At 41.7% G+C, this 19,534-nt stretch overlaps 1 protein-coding gene across 1 annotated transcript in view; it reads right to left on the bottom strand.

Annotated features, from left to right (window-relative positions):
- The window catches only part of CHAT (choline O-acetyltransferase), a 31,560-nt gene extending 12,486 nt beyond the window's left edge, over positions 1-19,074 (bottom strand). The window contains exons 1-8 of the mRNA XM_005153632.3: positions 18,991-19,074; positions 16,053-16,197; positions 13,861-14,052; positions 11,548-11,666; positions 10,062-10,115; positions 7,368-7,548; positions 6,190-6,367; positions 1,772-1,941 (exon numbers count right to left, since the gene is read on the bottom strand). Coding sequence (XP_005153689.2) covers positions 1,772-1,941; positions 6,190-6,367; positions 7,368-7,548; positions 10,062-10,115; positions 11,548-11,666; positions 13,861-14,052; positions 16,053-16,115 — 957 coding nt within the window. The 5' untranslated portion in view covers positions 16,116-16,197; positions 18,991-19,074. The remainder of the gene's footprint in view (positions 1-1,771; positions 1,942-6,189; positions 6,368-7,367; positions 7,549-10,061; positions 10,116-11,547; positions 11,667-13,860; positions 14,053-16,052; positions 16,198-18,990) is intronic.
- Between the last annotated feature and the right edge of the window lie 460 nt (positions 19,075-19,534).

Below are 19,534 nucleotides of genomic sequence, written 5' to 3'. Positions count from 1 at the left end.
ATTTTAGCAGTTCCCACTGGAGTCCCAAAATCAGATTTAGCATCTGCTTTGTGGTAGAAAAAGCCCAACAATAGAAAGGCTGGGGTTCTCTTTCCACATCTGGGGGCACTTCTGTGTCTGGGAAGTCCCATAGGACCACATCTTATTACAAATATCATATCAAATGAGCAAACTCGTCCTTATTTGATAGCTTTCTCATAGTTTGTTTCATTGCCTTGCTCCCTCTTTCATTTTTTGTGTGGTGTTTTCTTCATTTCCCTCTTACTTGCCTTCATTCCTGATTTCATTGCATACACATGGTGACTGGTGACACTTAACATGCTGCACTATAGTTCTGCGATACCCCCATGCGGTTGGTTACTTGTGCATCTCAAACAAAAGCAGATGTCTAGGACAAAACTCAAACTTGTCTCACTTGTTTGCTGTCCTTTCCCTGGACTTTCCCCCTGCTTCTTTTGAATGCCTTTGGTTGGACTTCTGCTCAGCTCATTCCGTGTATTTGGGTCACACATACACATCCTACCCCCCTGGTTCCCATGAGGCTTTCACAAAGTGGGTGTGTGATGCAGCAAGTTTACCTGGGTGTTTTTTGATGCCTTACTGCAAAGTTGTAGAAGAGTATGGAGAGTCCTGCGAGAATGGCTTCCTGCATCATCAGTGTTTGCATGAAGGAAAATGGGATCTTTTTCCCCAAAGAATTTCTTTTTGTCTTTGAGCTACTTCTGGCCTGAACACATCTGGATGTATGAAGCTCTCTTGTATACTAGGCAAATGTATGTGCTTTCTGCTACCTTCTGATCATAAAGAAAAATAGTATCTTGTTTATTCTCAGCTACTTGAAACATCTCAACCTGTGGACCTGCACATAACAGGGTTCTAACTAAAGGCAAATGGTTTGTTCTTTAAAAACACATCTAGTAATAAACAGTCTGCTGATAACATCATTTGCAATGGCATAAATCAGGAATGACTACTGGAATGTATTTGCACTGGGAGAAGCCTGTGCAGGTGAAATTAGTGGTTTCTCTTTTTGTGTTGCTGTTCTTAGATGTACAATGATTATTGCTTTTGCCATGAGCCATGTATCAGTATTCAGTTTTTCATGAGGTGTCAGCATTGTTGACAGTTGGAGATTAATACATTGCTTCACCATGGATCTATTGCAAAATGCGAACATAACAGTGTGACCCTTTCAACTATGACAATTAAAATCTGATTAGGAAAGAAGGCAGAAGTGCTGGAGAAATCGATACTTCCAGTACAGTCTCAACAAGGATGTCACTAAATGAGTAAACACTCTGTTAAGTGAGAACTTAATGGTAGCTTAAACACATGCTAAATTATAAGCACTAGTATTTCTAGGTTGTCAGGAAAATGTGTGAGAAAACACAGAAAGCTATTATACTTTTTTGTTCTGGGATGCTAGTACAGAATTTGTATTTGATTTGATTTGGTGTAACTGTATGCACACTGGTTTGGGGTTTGTTTTAGATGTCTTCCTGTATGCCTCTGTCTCTGTCTACCTCCTCTAGTGCAAAGGGCAATTTCAGGTAAGGTGAAAGCATACCTGTGTTGAAGGAGGCACTCCCGCTACTACAGCAAGGCAGTAGGTCTGCTTCTGGACAAGGAACAGTGCTGCTCACACCAGCCCTGCCTTGCCAGATGCTGACACCACCTTTTTCTTCTCCCATTTAGAATCAAGTGGTCCCTACCATGGGGGCATCTGGTGGCATTACATGCAAGTAATGTCATAGTACTGTGAGGTTTTTACCTGCATGGGTTTGTCATACCAACGATTGGCCCCGTTTTTGTGGTAGCCTCCCCCATGTAGCAGTTGCAATGCCATGTTGGTATCACTGAGTTCCACCCCGCTTGGGCTGTCCAGGCACACGAGGCATATGCACCGTTCAATCATGTCAAGAGAGTCGCGGTTAGTAGAGTCTGGGGATAAAGAAGTGAAATGTTCACATCTTACTTGCAGTGCAGGGCTGGCTGGGAACCCTGCTGCCTTGGAGAGCATTGAAGATCTGACCCTGACTCTGCAAAGAGTTCTCTCAACAGCAGAACATATCAATGCAAGGAAATGTGACATTGAGGCATTCATTCATGTGTTAACTTGCAGTATCGCGGTGTATCTTTCATATGATTCAATAATAGTCACATTCTTTTTCTGCCTTTCCTTTCCTGAAGTAATTGTATTACAAGATAGATCTGTTTTAGTCTTAACACCAGCAATGCTTACTTATGTATAACAGCAAGGACAGGTGGAAAATAGAGAATTTCAATGCTCATGCTATTGCTGCAGTATTCTGTTCTGGAACAGCTGGGCCCATACTGTTTTTGTGCTGTTCTTTTACTAAAATCCTTTTCTGGACACAGAACACTAGGGCCCATGTTGTTTTTTTGTTCTTATATGAAATTTCTCTCTCCTATCCTATGTAATTTCTTGTACTTTAGAGAAATAAGCCCTGGACTGTGCATATTGCCTACATCACACAAGGAAACATCTGTAGATGAGGTTGTGATGTCTAGATTCTGAGCGTGATATTGCCAAAACCATGCCACATTCCTCTTCCCTCCTATCACTAGTACACTTCTGAATAAAATGTGCTTTTTCTGTCTCTCCTTTTCCCTATCCTGTCAATCCTGCTTCTACAGGTGAACTATGAGGGCTATTTTTGCATTGTGTTCAGTGCTTTCCTCCTTATTTATGGTATATTTATGAGGGGGTTTTATTCTCAGTTTGTTTAACTCAAAAATGTCATGAAAATAAAGGTGTGCTTACTTCTGGGGGGTGGTTTGAGGCATAGGAAGTATTTAGCCATGAGCACTTACTACAGTTCCTAATTGAAAGGATAAAGGTGTGGAACATATAACAAGAATTTGGTTTATTCAAAAGCATATAACATCATTACTTGCTGTTAAATGGTTGTTAATAAGATCAAAGGAGAAAGGTCTTTCCAACAACTTAAAATTCCTTCCATTCTTAACAGATCCGCTTTCATTTGCTGGTTTTGTTAGATGTTTTTGCTTAAGAACATTCTTAACTAAAGGTATGAATTCAGATTGATCAAACCTTCTTGAAAGTCTGTGCTAAGCTCAATAAATTTGTGCTCAATTCCGGAGATGATTTTAGCTGAAAAGATGGAAAAAATATTTAAAAAGGAGCAATTCTGATTTGCATTTAAAATATGGAGCCTCTTAAAAATGGTTTTTAATGTCTGTAAATATAAGAAGTAACTTGACCCTCTGAAAGAACAGCATTTTTCAAAGTAAGGAAAGATGTACCTTCCCAAAACAAGTAACATAGGTTAGTGAGGAGCTAGAGAAAGAACCCCAGATGCTTGTTATCACCTAGGTTCATTCTGTAGATGCAGTGTAGTAAAACAACATAGATATACAAGAAGAGGGGGAGCTGTGGCCTCTTTCAGGTTACGGTGAAGCTCTGTGTATTGCTGTCTGGTGTCAGCCTGACTTCTTGCACACTGTGGGGGCACCTGGCAGAGCACAGTGTGTTGTCTTCCCTTGCCACAGAAGCAGAGTTCTGGTGTTGCTATCAATCCCTACAAAAACTTGGGCCAGGAGATTGAAATTGATGGGAAATGTAGATGACTGAGCTTTGTGCCAGTGATCTGTGTCGCACTAATGTCCCTATGAATTGTCTTCAAAAGCATTTAGAAACTTTATAAGGAAGAAAACTTGTTCCTGTTCTCTTGGCTGTAAAGCTCTTCTGGTATCTGACACTTACAGGGCTGACTGTAATTGTGTATTTATTCCATTGATGATCTGGGTACAAAGACTGAAAACATCCCTGTGAATGGGAATTGCCCCGTATACATCAGCTGCTAGTATTTGTGGACAGGTACCTTCAAGGAAAAACTGCTTGGGTAATGATTTACAAACTGCTCACAGCTTGCTCAGCATTCTGCTTTTTGTTGTCAGATATGTTTATATGTATTTTATTGTGGCTGTTGCCCACATGTTTTTGACAGATACGAAGCCCTTATTCTGACATATGGCTTCAGGTATTAGAGTGAAGAAAATGAAGCTCTTCTAGAAACAGAGAAGTAGGCAAAAGATGCCCTTACAGAGAGAAACAGATAGGTCCAGAAAGCTGATCAGACACTGTAAAAATCATCATGTAAAGCAGGCAATGAACTGTGCAAGAACTCATGAACCATGACTTGGGATGGAAAACAAGTATTTCCAGAAAGAGCTGAAACAGGAAAAGCATGAGAATAAACCCAAAGCTGTGCAAGATGTTTCTTGTCCTTCTGCCTTTCTAAAGCACATAATTGCATTGAATTGGCAGGTCAGATTTTAGTTACTTGGAGGTTTTGAGTTTTGTTTTTAGAAGGAAAATATAAGAAGACAGTTGTGAGTGAAACTTGGTTATGGTACACATGGGACAGCAGCCCCTATGGCAACAAGAATTCACTTCCTCTACTTGGGGGAGTGAGTTAGTTCTGCAGCCTGAACGCAGTTAAAATACTAAGTGTGTTCATAAACCAGTGATGGCTGGGGTTTTACAGTTTCTTCTTCTTCACCTTGAAGACCTATCCTCTACTTGTAGGTCTGTGCAGGCCCATGCATGTATTTCTTTCATAACCTCTGCAATGTGCCGTATAAGTCTTCTCTGTCCCAAACCATCTTCACTTTCCCTGCCCCATGCAGAGCAGTTGTAGTGACCCCTTCACCTCATGCTCTTCACTAGAGGCATTTCTTTTCCTCTGTTAGTTCTGTGAACATTTTGCCACAGAAAAGAGGGCTGTTAATAATCTTGTATCCATGTGTAACAGCAATGCATTATACTGTATAGAGGACCTGTGCTAGTATGAGTGGTCTAGGATGGGATTCCTGCTTTGATTAGAAAAGGCTCCTATTACAGTGCTGTGATATTTGCTAGTTCAGAATCTGGGTTTTTTTCCAGCTGCGTAAATGAGTTGGCTTTTTTCTCATTATAATGAATGTTTTGGCAAATACCAGGCACTCCAAAACCACTACAGAGATGGTTCTGATAGTTTTTGTTATTCTGTCCTTTTTCTTTAGGGTGATGCAGGTTTACAAAGATGATTTTACTGCAGTTGTCAAGGTATTCAGTTTTACTTAAAAGTGTGGCATGAGCACAAATGACCAGGGCTTCTCTCACTTTTCATTATAATAGGGAATCTTTACTATTTTAGAAGCAAAACAAGGGGAGGGGAAATCCTGAAGATTAGACTGGTACCATGTAACAGTGCTAGGACTCTATGTGTGTTTGTGTGTTTGTCTATATAAAGTTATTATAAGCACAGATAAACTTGAATAAGAAAATGAAAGATCTTCCTTGGGATGGTAAACATACTTTGAGACTATTGGCAACTCCTGTATATTCCAGGGCATAGGTAAAACAGCAATATTTTCTATAGCATTGATGAACAGGAGTAAGAGACATGACTTAACGTTTTTTTTCCGGAGAGAAAAATGAATATGTAAGTAATCTAAAATGGCAAAAAGAGGGCATTTACATCACTTAGCATCAGTGTAAAATATATAAGGTGTGATGTGATACAGGTGACTAATCCCTTAATTTTCATCTGTTTCAAAGTCAGGCATTCAAGTCCAGAATCCAAGACAACTGAATGATGCCTGTTGTTGAAAGAGAGAACTATCCCCAGAGAGTAACTGGTGTCACCTTTTCTTGACACTTCCTTAAGGTTTGTATTAATGAACCCTAGTACTTTCTGGTTTTCTCTATTGACTATACAGCTAGATTCAGTAGGAGTTAGCTTGTAGATGCCTTTGTTAGATGAGATGAAAAAAGTCCATGAGATGAAAAATAGTTGCCAAAAGCTAAGAGGATCCATCATTCCTATTGGGACAAAATGGATGTGAAGAAAGAGACAAATCACACAATCTGATGTAATGCAATTTATGTGATGAAAAACAAAGAATGGAATGAGAGCTATATACATGGTGTAACACTTAAACATACACAGCCAAAGGTCAGACCATTTCTGCTGATTCCCTGGCAACACACATCCGAACACTTACAGGTATTGAATTTCCTCCTGCTAGAAAAATTCAGCAGTGAGGTTGCACATTCAGTCCTATATTTGCTGTAGTGTTCACTCCCAGCAGAGAAAGGCAATGATGGTGAGGAGGAAGAGGAGGAAGATGATGGAGAAAGCTGGAATTGCTGCTGCTAACCTTTCATAAGGATCGTCCTGGCCTCTGCCCACTCTGTCCTTCCGTCTGTTGTCAGCAGGCCAATTGGAGGCAGCATTTCCTCTTCGTTCTCTGCCATTTTGGCTATCTTTTGTAACTGAGTGAAAAGATCTCCCTCACTGAGACGACGGAAATTAATGACAACATCCAAAACAAAAAACTGCAAAGAAATGACAGAAGTCAGAGTAACAGTCACAGATGGGTTGGACCCTTACGGGTCCAACATTGTGCTTTTGCCTGGGTAGGTGTTGAGATGATCAGGTCCTGCCTGGAGAGCCAGGCCTGCAGGTAACAGAGTACATGAACACTGGGGACTGGCCCAGGGCTCACCTGTCCTGTGTTTTTACACCACTGTAATGCTGGTTGCTATAAGGGACTTACACTGTGTATTAAGCTCAAATAAAATGTAACTTATTTGAATAAGCTTAAAAAATGCTGAAGAGTTAAAATCAGGAAGGATCTAAGTAATTTTCTTGGTATTATTTGTTTAAAAATAGCCTAGAGAATCTAGAGAGCTTCCCATTGAGGTGAGGAACAGCACTTCCTGGAAAAGGGGGCACTGGAATCTACTCCTTCATTCCAAGGATGACTGTAGCCATGGCTCCAGTACTAAAAATGCCAAGCTGGGCAATAAGGTACTCTGCCTAGCCAATATACACTGCTACTTGACATCATTTTTGATTGGGGCAGGTTCATTCTACTGTTCCAGTACTTCTGCCTGCACCTGTGCTATCTTCTTCAGGTATAGCTTAGGCCCCCCTACATGGGATGGTGGCATGTATGCCATGTGTTGTGTGCCAATGCTTGACTGTCAAGAGAAGAGCATTTCCAGCAAATGCACTCCAATAAGATTGTTTTTTCCTCTGTGGTTTCATCTCTGTTAATAAACATGTTTTTTTTTGAATGAGAAAGCAAATGCATTCTGCCACATTCCTCCTTTCTGCATCACTGTACTCGGAACATAATGTGGGCTAAGGACAAAAGTGCTGCAGAAGCATCTTTTGGAAACATTGACAGCAAACGCTTGGTAAGGGGTGAGCTCATACATAGCATGGTAATTGTGTTTCTAAACAATGATGAGATTAGGCTCCTTTTGAGTGAATTTAAGCAATCTAAGAAATATATACTGAGAAAGGTACAGAAAGAGAACGCTCATTTACCTGGTTGTTACAAGCAACAATGATGTGCTCTGGTTCTGGCATTACACTGCTTTTCTGGGCCACAAGTGTATCTTTGGTATGTCCTGGAAGACGATAGGAAGAAAAGAGCCCATAGTATTGCTTCATACAGAGAGGATGACCAGAGAGCTGTCCACGAGCAAAATCAACAGGTAAAAGGTGGCTGGAGAGAGAAAAGAAAAACAAAGCCAGAGGAAAAGGGGGAGGAGAGAGGGAAGAGAGAGACAGAGAGGAAAAGAAATCTAATCTGTCCTTTGTTCTGTTACAATTAGATCAGGTACAACACAAATTGAATAATAAAACAAGATTACTGTATAAGGGAAATAGATGAATTCCCATGCCAAAGTTAAATACATCTTTCCTGGCAGCTCCATGCATATTCATTAAGCAATTGCATTATCATCCATTGGAAATTGAAAGAATAGCAGGTCACAGGCAGCTTTGCAGTGTGCATGGGAAACCTGCCTAGATGGGACCCTGCCAGGACAGAAGGCAGCAAAACAGGTGGAAAAGACATAGCACCTTGGAAAAGAAGTACTGGTGAAACTCATGCAGGTCACTGCGGCCCTGTACTGTGCAGGGTGCTTAGGGGGTGTGTGAGAGGGCCTTGCCTGGTGAACAGGAATGACTGGGGCAACACAGAGGGCATTTCTGTTTCCTTCAGAGCTTCACTTACATGATAACCCTTACTTAGACCTATGGAGGAATAAATGCTGAAAACCTATTCCTTTTTTATTGGAAGGCATGTGAAAAAATCCAGCTAAAAAGGCTTCTTTAGTGGCCAGAAATAAGAAAAAAATTATAATTGTGCTAACTTCTTTCTTTTTTTATGGATTCTAAAGTATCCCATTGACATTGCCACAGTAAATAATGGTGCTGTTGCTCAGGAGAGGCTGCCGAGATTATAGGAGGAAGAAGATCTTGTGGTGCTGAGTTTTTCCCTCAGCGAAAGAGGACAATGTTTCCAGCCTGCTGGAGAGGGACAGGGGCAAAGAAGCACACAATACATACAGTTGATACAGGGTAAAGTCTTATGATAGTTTATCTTGTTTAACTGCCTCTTTGGAACTCACAGTTCTAAAACAGGGATATCCACTTTAGTTCTTGGCTCTCAAACTCTTATTTCCCTGTACAGGTGCTTTTTTGTTGTTGTTCCTTATTAGCAAAACAGGGTTATAAGTGTTCTTCTCCTACATTTTTGCATGATGCAGAAATTCTCTTACATTTAACAGAGTTTTAAAGAGCATCTATAATGATCAAAATGAGTGGCATAGCATGGTGGATTTAGATAAGATGATCTATAATTATAGCAGCTAAGAAAGGTGCTGTTGACTGATTGATGGCACCAGAAAATCTAGTACTGATTTAGGAGATGTCTCTGTAAGATCTTACAACCTTTTAATGTGAGTAATTTAGGCTTTGTTCAAAATCTTAGTCCTGGCAACTGCATTCTTAAATCTAGAAGTTTTACTTTAATGCCTGGGTTTGGACTGAAGTATTGTACATCCACATGTGGGATGATCCAAAAGAAGCTAGCAGTACACTCACTGGTAGAAGTCTTTAATAGCAACAAGGAACTGAAAACGTTACAGTTATGGTGTCCTCATAATTATATAGGAGGGGTGATAAGCAAACAGTACTAACAATATGAGGACACATTAGTGAGGATTTAAATGGTTATTGATTTAAAGTAGGCAAATCTGATCACAGAAGTCTTTGGATCTAAAGTAGCAAGGTCAGAATAGTAAGAATTTAAATTATCCTTTGTCTGAGCAATGTGGTTTCTTTATTTCATATCAGATGCTGTCAGATAAAGATGCAGCGTACTGCACTAGCATGCACTGGTACTTCACAATGTGCTAGTATTGGTATACGCAGTTGCATGGTGCATCTTGGACAAAAGCACATGTTCTAAAGTAAGTACCTCTTCTATACTTTCTGAGTAGCTGTCAGACTTTTGAAATTGAAAAATCAAACAGCCTCTTTTCCTTGTTTCATCTAATTCATAGATAATAGGGACTTTGTTGTTTGAACATGGACTTCTTCTTCCTCATCCAAATAAGCATTGGTTAAAGCATATTATATAGGCCTCTTGTATTTCCAGACAGAACTATTGCTTCTTCCCTAATGTAGTGTGGCATCCATTGTGCTTGGCTCTCCACTGTTTCTGTTCTTTGTGGAGCAGTGGTTGTTAAAAGCTACTTCATACATGGTTTCAAGAACCATGGATTTCCCCTGTTCTCGTATACAGAAAGTAACAATGGCATAAGTAACTTCTTATTTCTACTCGCCACTGAGCCAGCCTAACTGTGGTAAGGCTTCATTCTCCTGGCAGGGGAGGTGTGCAGGCTGTTTAACCACAGTGCTGCTGCTCTTTGTGTGTTCTCAATAGCTCTGTTAGGCAGATCGTGTGTGTTGTCTGGACTGCACTGCGCGTGCTGGACTGATGACTGCCAGCTATCAAAAATGATCCATCTCCAACCTATTACATTGCAGTAATAAAGAAGAAAGAACATTAAAAAGTTGCTGAGGCACCTGCCCTGAAGCATGCTAGAGCCCCAGCCCTTCAAAATGGTAGTAAAGTACAATGCAGCCTAACCCTGAGCACGTTAGAGCACTCTCAAGTCAGAAGCCCTGTGGATACTCAAACAGCATCTTTCCTTCCAAGCTACTTACGTGTCCAGTAAAGCTTTATAGTCTTGCACTCCTGAAATGAGATTGGCAGCAAACCTGCGAGTAGCAAATACAAATGACATCAGTCTTTCATTATTTGGCAACACTGGGCTGTTTCTGAGAGACAGAGGAGATCCTGAATGATTGATGACAGCATAAGGAGAAAAAGCCTTCTGGCTCGGCAAAGAGTCCCCTGGCCTCACCCAAAACCCAATTAATTCATGTCAAGAGAAATATGAAATCCTAGAGATGGTCCCTTCAAATGGTTAAACAGACCATTAAACAGGAGGTTAAACAGGAGGAAGCCTGAAAGCATTTATTTAGAGAATGGGAGCAGAGGCTGAATATTTAATAGAATCCTTAACAGGGGTTTCAATATCAATACTCCCAAGCTGTCCAATTTATTAGAGTACTTTCTGTCCTAAGCAGATATTCTCTCTGCAGAGCTGTGGGCAGGTGTATTATTTCCTGACACTGCTCATTTGCACTGTGTCTGAACGGGAGGCTCTGAGAAAAATATTTCCTTGTTAAAGCACGTGCATTCTAAAATGTAAAGTGGAGGTCTTTTGAAAGCTGTGTGCACAATAAATATAGTCAGTAATGAATGGGAGCATTTACAGTTATAGTTAAAGTAGAAAGATACATTGGCTGTCTATGCAAAATGTTAACACATTGGCTTCGAGGTTCTGCCTGTTTTAGAATAGCATAAGTTCACATGCAGATAATTCCTTCAGTAATGAGCAGCTAGAGAGTGCTAAAAGCAAAGAGGAAAATTGCACTATGTGAGGGTAGATCTGATCTGGTTTACTGTTTTAAAAGGAGAAATGTTTTGGCAAAGGCTGAAGAATGGAATCCTGTTTTAAGGGTATCTGGAGAGGTATATTCTGTGCTTGGCTACTTACCTTTTAACTTTTAAAATGAATGTAATTGGCCACAACAGCTCAAAGGAGAAAGGTCAGTTCAGGGCTGGGAAGGATGGGCCTGAATGAAGTGGTATTCTTGGGGAGGAACGATTTCTGAATTCTTATTCTTAGATCTCCTGTGTTTCTGATGCCCTTTTGGGCACCTAAGAGGGACAATTTAATGCCAGTGTGACCTTTTCAGTTTGCTATAAGTCATAGTGACAGCATGTTAAAAGTTGTTTTCCTTTAAACAGTGTGTCAGAAATTAGTATTTATTTTTTTCCATTGCAAAATTATTTCCTTGAATTACACAATTAAATCTTTGCAAAAATTCCTTTAAAAATTATTAATCCCATGGCATTTTTTTTTTCATGCAATAAATGTAAAAGTAATGACTCTTTCATTTCTGAATATCAGTATGGGTAACTCCAGAAAGTGGTTACTGATACTATACAGCAGACCCAGTAGGAAATCATTTGGTGGTTACAGCTCTTATTTTTTAATGAAAGTTGATTGTCTTTTTGCAAAAGAAGTACATTTAAAATAACCTTTCATTTAGCAAAAGCTGCACAGTTGTAGTACATTACCTCAGCTGGTCATTTACATCCTTGAAATGCTGACGAGCAAAGATAATTGCTGGGCTGGAATTGACTGGAAGAGCTAGCCGGTTGTTGAGGTACATGTCATCCAGCCAGTAGTTAAACACCTGAGGGAAGTGGACATGAAACCTTAAAGCTATAAACAGTATGCAGAAAGGCATTCGGGGGGTGAGGAGAGAGTGGTGACCCTGGTGTCAGGCATGGGCTCTGATTAATGGAGCTGCTGGGCATTTTCAGTCTGGGCTCTGTGACCTCAGCTCAGCTGAAATCTGCCACAATTCCATAATCCTGTTTTTCAATCAATGGCAATTTACAGTGTGATCCATTAGAAACAAACCAGGCTCCATATTGTGGTGGCTTGGGTATTCTGTTGTGTGTTTCTTTCTACAACCAAAAAGAGTACAACACGCTAACTGCTGACTCTTGAATAGTAACTGGGATAGATTTAAGAAGTCGACAGAACTTTACTAGTGATGGCTTTCCTCAGGGGGCTTCATATATTTGCCAATGATGCCAAGATACTCTGTTGTTAGCCATCAGATACCATCTTGTATCAAGACAGAGTGGGAAAAGAATTCCCTGAGCTTAATGGTTCAGTCCTGCAGATACTGGGATGTGGATAGGGTCTCTGGAGAATCCTCTCTGTGTCCACTGACACAAATGCAGATTGCTGATACATGACCCAGACAGACACACCTAAATTTCTAACAATTTTTATCGGAAACATAGGTGTTATGGTAACTGCATTCCTTTATGTCTGAGCAGAGCTTGAAGAATAATTGCTTGGAAAATGGAGGCTTTCATAAAAGATCAAATGTTCGGTCTGAGTTTAGCTGGAACGCTTTGCATATGGTAAACTATAAACAACAATGAAATTATGCAAAAATAATTATGGATGCATGCATCAGTTGAAAAAGCTTTCCTCTGAGATATTTCATTGCTGTTAGAACAGATGCTTCCCCCACAGTCTCTGGAGTCTTTAGGAGAACAGGCTAGAGCTGTACTCCCAGCAAGTTAAATCCCAAATAGAAACATTTCTAGCTTATATTAAGAATCAGGTATTTGGTTTTAATAACTGGCATTTAATGTTGGGACATTTCACAACATGGTTATACATCCGTCTGTAATTTTCATGGTATATATGGTTAAATTAACAGCTGTCTCATAGAACATTATTTGCTCTCCTGGAGCAGTATTTAAGTGATGGTTAATTTATCCATCAAAACCATGAAGTTGTATGATTGGAATAACAAAATGAGATTGGGTGTCATTTAGGGGAGAGCCCTCAGACTGTGACAACAAGTAGCTCAGAAATTAAGCATTGCTTTTAAAACAAGAGCACTATCAGAACTGTATCCAGTTTTTCTGACTATAGCAGCAACTTGATGGAGTTTTCTTGTGAGTCACAACTGAGAAGTTAAGGGACAATCACAATTACTGACATCAGTAGCAAGCACGTAGGATTTCACTAACCCCATTAAACAATTCAGTGTCTCTCTTCCTTGCTGGGATGGAAGAACTTGAGTAGAACCAGTGTTTCTAGTTTTCAGTTGCCATATTCTAACATGGTTAATGCAGGCAGGATGAACTGTGGCTTTGTGGAATGGTAACACCTACTTTACCTATGGCTTATTTGATTTTCCTGTCTTGAGAAGCAGAAAGCTGAACTTTTTAAAAGGCTGAGGTCTCAGCATGGTGTGTGTATATATATGTGAAACATATGTACACATACATGTATGTGTACATTCAGTGAAATAAATACTTCAGGGTAACTACATTGTTATGGTGTGATAATGAACGGCAAATAATAATTTGGTTTTTAAACAGTAGTTCCTATATTGAAGTATTCAATTCCAGAACAAAATGACTGGATCAGAGCTCTGGGTAGATGCCTGTACAAGGTGCTTTTCATAGCTCTACCAGAAACCATTTTTTCATTTTAATAAAAGCTCTAAATCATTTTATTAAAGGAAAGGAAGAAATGAGATCCAAAACCGATGTAACACAGTGCTTCCTACAGGTAGAGCTGACACCTGCATGCATGCACCTTGCATAAATTCCTTCATTTATGTCAACAAACCATCAATCTGAAAACATAACAAAAACATGGATTTTGACACCGTTTGAAAAGTCTACCCTAATATGTCTGAAATATTCATTCCCTTTGATAGAATCTGATATGACCCCTGTTAGCACTGACTCACTGAAAGAAAGCAGTGATCACATACAGAACATCACAAAGAGTTTGTAAATTATCCTAATCCAACACAGCAATTACATTTCTCATCTGCATTTGCTTACCCAGTTTGTTGTTTTTTCCCTTCTTTCCTCCAGCATTTGCTGCAAGGATTCTCCCAGGCCTCCTGCCTTTCCAAACCGCTCCACAATGACCTTGGTCTTTCTAAATTGCTCCTCTGGCACTAAGTGTTTCATGCACTGTAGATACATGCGTAAGGTCTGCTGCAGTGGTGGCACTGGAAGTTTTGGCACTGTCTAATCATTAAAAAACAAAGAGAGATATTAGGAAGTAATTCTACTAGTTCCTAAATTGTCATCTTTTTTCTCCCCCTTTTTTTTATTCTGATGGTTATTAATTTATTACATCCCCTTTTTAATCCATCTATTCTGTTTTAGCAATTGAGATGTTTGATTAGTGCAAATAATTGTGTGACTTCGATAGAGTTTCATTAGGTCTTCAAGTGCCTGAATTTTAGGGCACAATATGCAATTGTATGCAATACTGAAGCAGTGGCATCTCTCCAATAGCTCTATTTGTAGGCAAGGAGTGTTTCAAATGGATAGTCCAGGAAACTAGCTGATAACGGGAGAATATTCCTTCGTAAAAGTGTTCAGAGATCCTAGGACAAACAGGCAAATAGGCATAATGCAGCATATAGTCTAAGCTAGACTCTTGGAAGTCTTCAGATACATTACAGCATAATAAAATAACGTATTAAGAGATGGTATTTTATAGAATAGAATCATAGAATTATTCACTAATTTACAATTATTTATTAATTTCATTAGTAAATAAGTGTGTTTAGCTTGTGATCAGTAAAACTGTGGGTAAATACTTGTCTGTTTGTTAATATGATTGATTGTACAATTGCAGAAACAGAAAACATGCAGTTCTGTCTGTCTACTAGTATTGACTACATACAGTCCTAAATAAACCTGTGCCTTACCCTGCCAAACCTCTGCTGTGGGCCAGCCTGGAACCCTCCTTGAAGGTTTCAAGACAAAGCATTTCTGTTCATACTTGCTTTGTCCTTATCTTGTTTGGAGCAGGAAAGCATTGTGCTCTAAGCGTGGTTCCTCAGGTTGGTGGACATGTCTCACAGTTGAGAAATGCTCATCTAATTCAGCTGTGCTTGTCCATTAGAAAGTAGTGTAGACCATAAGCTTCTGAAGGGTTTATTCTTCTAATTTGATTTTGCTTATCTCCTAAAGCAGGTAAAGCTCAGATCTTTTTACTAGCTCTTGATGTAGTAGACATTCATTTTCATAGGATTGCAGGACCATAGTGTGATTTTGGTTGGAAGGAGGTGTCTGGCAGTCACCTAATCCCACCTGCTGCTCAGATCAAGGCTAGCTGCAAACTCCTTTGCTAGTGCATGCAAAGAGGGAAGAGGTAAAAGGAGTGCTCTAAAGAGAAGTCAGGGAGTGGGTATCCTCTGAGCTCAAATACCAGCTCTGACTTTTGGCATCCACAGAAAAGCCAGTGCTGCATTATGTTTCCCTACCTAGAAACCAACAAATTTCAGAGACTTACAGAAAGTATAATAGGATTACCTATTATTAATGGAAATGCAAATCAGTTCAGCATGTAATGCACCCTGGATCTCAGAAGGAAGAGTAGTAATTATACAGTTTCAAGCTATGTTTGAAAGGGCATATCTCTTCTGTCATTGATTTTGTGGTCAGTGGAAACAGATGTGCCAAATAGTTGGGGTTTTTTTGATACCTGGCTTTGGCCCTGTCTTTTTGGGTAAGGTTCTGTGCAGTTTATAACTCTGCTTAGGAATAAAGCTTTACACCCAAGGGGTTGGCTACTCACAGGTGTACACATATCCAGAGTCTTTTAAAGCAGCTTGAAAATGAATCATGTAATAGTTTGATAGTTCTGTACTATTAAGAAATAATTACATGCTATCGCTGATTGTGTAGCAACATATCTGCTGTTGTTGTGTAATATATTTCACTTACTGGAGTTCTTCCCTGGCTGTTGAGAGGAAGAGTGTATTTGGATATGAGATATGTATTTGGTTAGAAGAGATGTCTGGCAGTCACCTAGTCCCACCAAGTAACATTAGATCAAGGTTCCTGACTATGAACAGCTGTGGGATAACTAGTGTTCCCTGAAATGCAGAAATCAGCTCTGGAACAGAGCTTGGTTTACAATTATTCTATTAATTTACAACATTAGAAGCTGTGAAGTCATTTATTGTCAACCCTTTTTTTCTTGTTTTGTTTTTCCAGAAACAGTCACTTACTGTCTCATCTTTAGCGCATGTATCTTTCTCTTTCTTCTGCATGTTTTTGTCTAGGACAGGCATTCCTGCATTTCTTTTGGTATCTTTTATTGAGGACAGAAGTTGAAGCCACTCGGGGGCACTTATGAAGCCTCACGCCTCAGTTCTGCAAATAGAAGAGATTTAAAGTCCAGTCAGTATCCATCATTTATAACCAAAATGTACACAGGGATATTCCCTGCACAAGCACACACAGACAAAACTGAAGAGAAATAGAAGTACAACATTCAAAAGTCGCTGAACTGAGCCCTGTGGAGATTGATCTGACATTGTTTCATTTCACTATAAAGTTATTTATCCAGAACTCTCTGATGCGCATAAATGGTCCCTTCTTGGCATGGTGTATTTTGTCACTGTAATTTATTTCATGATGCACTATGCTGTGATCTGCATGCTTTGTATGGCTGCTATGTTAGCTGGAGGAAGGAGGTGACATCTCTGAATGTACTTATGTCAACACAGGTAATAGTAAGGTTGCCATTTTCTGTATAAGGATTTTGTATGTGCTCTCTTTATCATTTTATATGAAAGCACCATGAAGGCCTTTAAATGTATTTGTCATTGCACGGTTCCATGGGCACAGTGAGTTGCTGTCATCTCTGTGTTTAAGATGTGGAAGCTGTGGGAAGGAGCTTGATGAAGACATGTCTTTGCCCTGCAGGCTAGAAGCTTGTGGGTTGCCAGTGCTTGGGGCACAGGTCTGGGTTGGCAGGCTGGCTGCAGGAGGACCAGGAGGGGTGGCATGCCCTGCATTTGAGACATTGCACACAGCAGTCTTTCTAAATAGCATATAAAGGAGATGGCTTAATCTGACAAAAGTCACAGGAATCATCTGTGACAGAGCAAATATTTTCATGTGTGTCTCTCTGGTGGTGTGCTTACCCTGGTTTTCACTTCTAAAGATGCTTATTATGCCTTCTTCGTACCAGAATAAGATATATGACAAACATATTTATTTTGTTACAACAGGCCCACACCAAATGATTGTCCTTCAGTTACTGTGGTACAGCTGAAGCAGAGTAAGTTCTATGTGTTCAGTCAGGTCTTGACAGGTCACAGGTTTTGAGCTGATTTTTCTGTTTTGTTTTTGATTTCAAGTAGTTTGCACTGTATGCATGCAAAATAAAAGAGATGTGCTGACTAGGTTGACAATAATTCCCTTTCCAAAACCTCCATTCAAGACATTTGAATTATTTCTGTAAGGAGCTTTTAAGTACAATTTGGATAACAACTCACAGTGTACGAATGTTTTGTTTAGTGATGGGCAAGGAGGGCTGTGCATTATTCCAGTCCTTAGGAATCAGCTGTCTAACCTTGTGGCTTCAGTGTGGCTCTGCCAATGTGTATGTGGTCACTGACACCTTGTGTTGATCCTGTCCTCTCCCTGTCCTGCACTGGCTGCCAGTGGGGCCATGTGCTGTGAAGTAGGTTGTGTAAGGCTGTATAAAGTCTCTGGGGCTCTGCAATGAGCCGCACAGCAAACTCGTGTTGATCTGTCATCTGCTCACGATTTCAACCCAGGTGAGAGACCATTTCCCTGATGGAGAGGCCACATTAACCCACTGCACTGTTCTGCTCCCTCTTGTGTGTTGCACAGGTCTCACCACTTAGCTGTGTGCTCTATTCCAAGCAACACAGGTTCAAAGCACTTCAAATGATGGGCATGCCCTGTTACTCATGGAAAACTGTAGCTTGCCCAGTTTATGGATTGGCCTCAGCTCCCCACCTGCACTCAAATACAGCTCAGAGAAAAGCCCTTTTCTCTTCAGAGCCCCTAAAACTGTATTCCTCCAAAGGAAAAATACTTCTGGTGTTCTTCTCACTGTGACTTTGGTTTTCTTTCCTTATGTTTTTTGTCAAACTGCACTATGAAGTTACACTGACTACAATTCCATACCGGCTCTGTGTCTGTGGGAGACGCTGCTAGTAACAAACCTGTATATCTGGAAAATCAGTGTGATAAAGAGTAGCCTGAACTGTACCTTTCTCTGTCATGCGGATGAACTGAGGTTTTGTCTTTGGTTCAACTGCTGCCAGCTTAGCATCATGGCCCATCCTATATTTGCTTTAAAGGACTAGGAAACTGACACAAGAGAAAATCCTGCAGAAATTCAAGATGACTTCAAAGTTGCTCACTGGGATGGCTATGAGGTGTATTGTGAAAGTTATTAGGCAAAAAAAGATAATCCTATCTGTTTTTATTTACAACTGGTTTAGTCAAGGGGTGGGGTAAGCAGCTTAGCAGGGTGGCAGGGAGTCACAGAAGGCTGGGGAGCTGGGTGGCCTTCCCCACAGCTCAGAGCAGCAGCTCAAACACACAACAAAAGGTGCTGATCTCCCTGTAAGCAGATAGCAGAGAGGGACTGAAATAAGCCCATGTGCTTATACTTGAGTTCTCCACACAGCACGGACTCGGGAGGCAGCTTGCAGGATATAACGTTGTTGGGGCATTACACTCAGCCCTCATCTATTCATCCTCGCTCTCAATTTTACCAGGATGATAAAGTTCTCAGGAATCGATACTAAAGTTGAGGCATGTATGCGTTAGCAGCAATATGCGTGTGAAGAGTGCGATGCTGCGGCCGTTGACATGACAAGCAGAGTGCGGAGCCACCGTGTCCCCTACCGTGAGCTTTCCCGTGGGCCGCTCAGCGCCGGGACCCGTCGGGGAGCCCTTGAGCTCCAGTGTTCCCCGAGACCTTTCCGCCCCGGGGTTGCCCCTTCTCCCCCGGACCACCCGTGGGCACGGCGGAGCCTGGCGAGGGGATGAGAGGAGCCCTCTCTGCTCACGGGACCCTCCGCACCCGCTCCCTCGCTCTCAGCCCCGCGGCTCTCCCTCCCCGGCACTTGCAGCCGCGCCGTCGGAGCGACGGGAGATGCGCATCCCTCCCTCCCGTACCTGCTCGTCGGGGTGCTCCGGAGCGGCTCCAGCCGGGCTCTGCGCTTCACGGCGCCTCTGGCCAAGGTACCGCTGCCTCCTCCGCGACCAGGTCGCCTCTGGGCGAGGGCGTGCTGAGCGCTGCTCATCCTCGCCACCGCCTGGCTCCTCCCCAGCCCCGCCCGGCCCGCCCCTCCCGCTGGCGCAACCAGGGCTGCCGGCCGCGCCTGGGGCCGCACCACTCTTGTAGTGTCCCTTATGTGGGCTGTGCCTGGGGGGGACACCGGCGTCCCCTCGCCCTCCGTGCCGGCTCCGTCCTGGGGGCTGGAGTCTGGAGGAGCCGGGCAGAGCCGCGTCCTCACTGCCGTCGGGGGCAGGAACGGGAGTCCCTGAGGGCTGCGGCTCTCGGTGACCACAGGGGCTGTCGCCAGAGTCGAGCTCCGTGGGGCTTCTGCGGCTCCTGAAAGCTCCGTGGCCGAACGGGGCGGGCAGCGCTGCTTGTGCTGCACCGGCACTATAGCCGAGAGGGGCGGCAGCTGTGCCGGGAGGGGACCCGGCTCTGCAG

Source organism: Melopsittacus undulatus, chromosome 4 (assembly GCF_012275295.1).
Source record: "Melopsittacus undulatus isolate bMelUnd1 chromosome 4, bMelUnd1.mat.Z, whole genome shotgun sequence".
NCBI classification, from domain to species: Eukaryota; Metazoa; Chordata; class Aves; order Psittaciformes; family Psittaculidae; genus Melopsittacus; species Melopsittacus undulatus.
The sequence above is the reverse complement of the archived record's forward strand: the minus strand, read 5'-3'. Positions and strand labels throughout refer to the sequence as shown.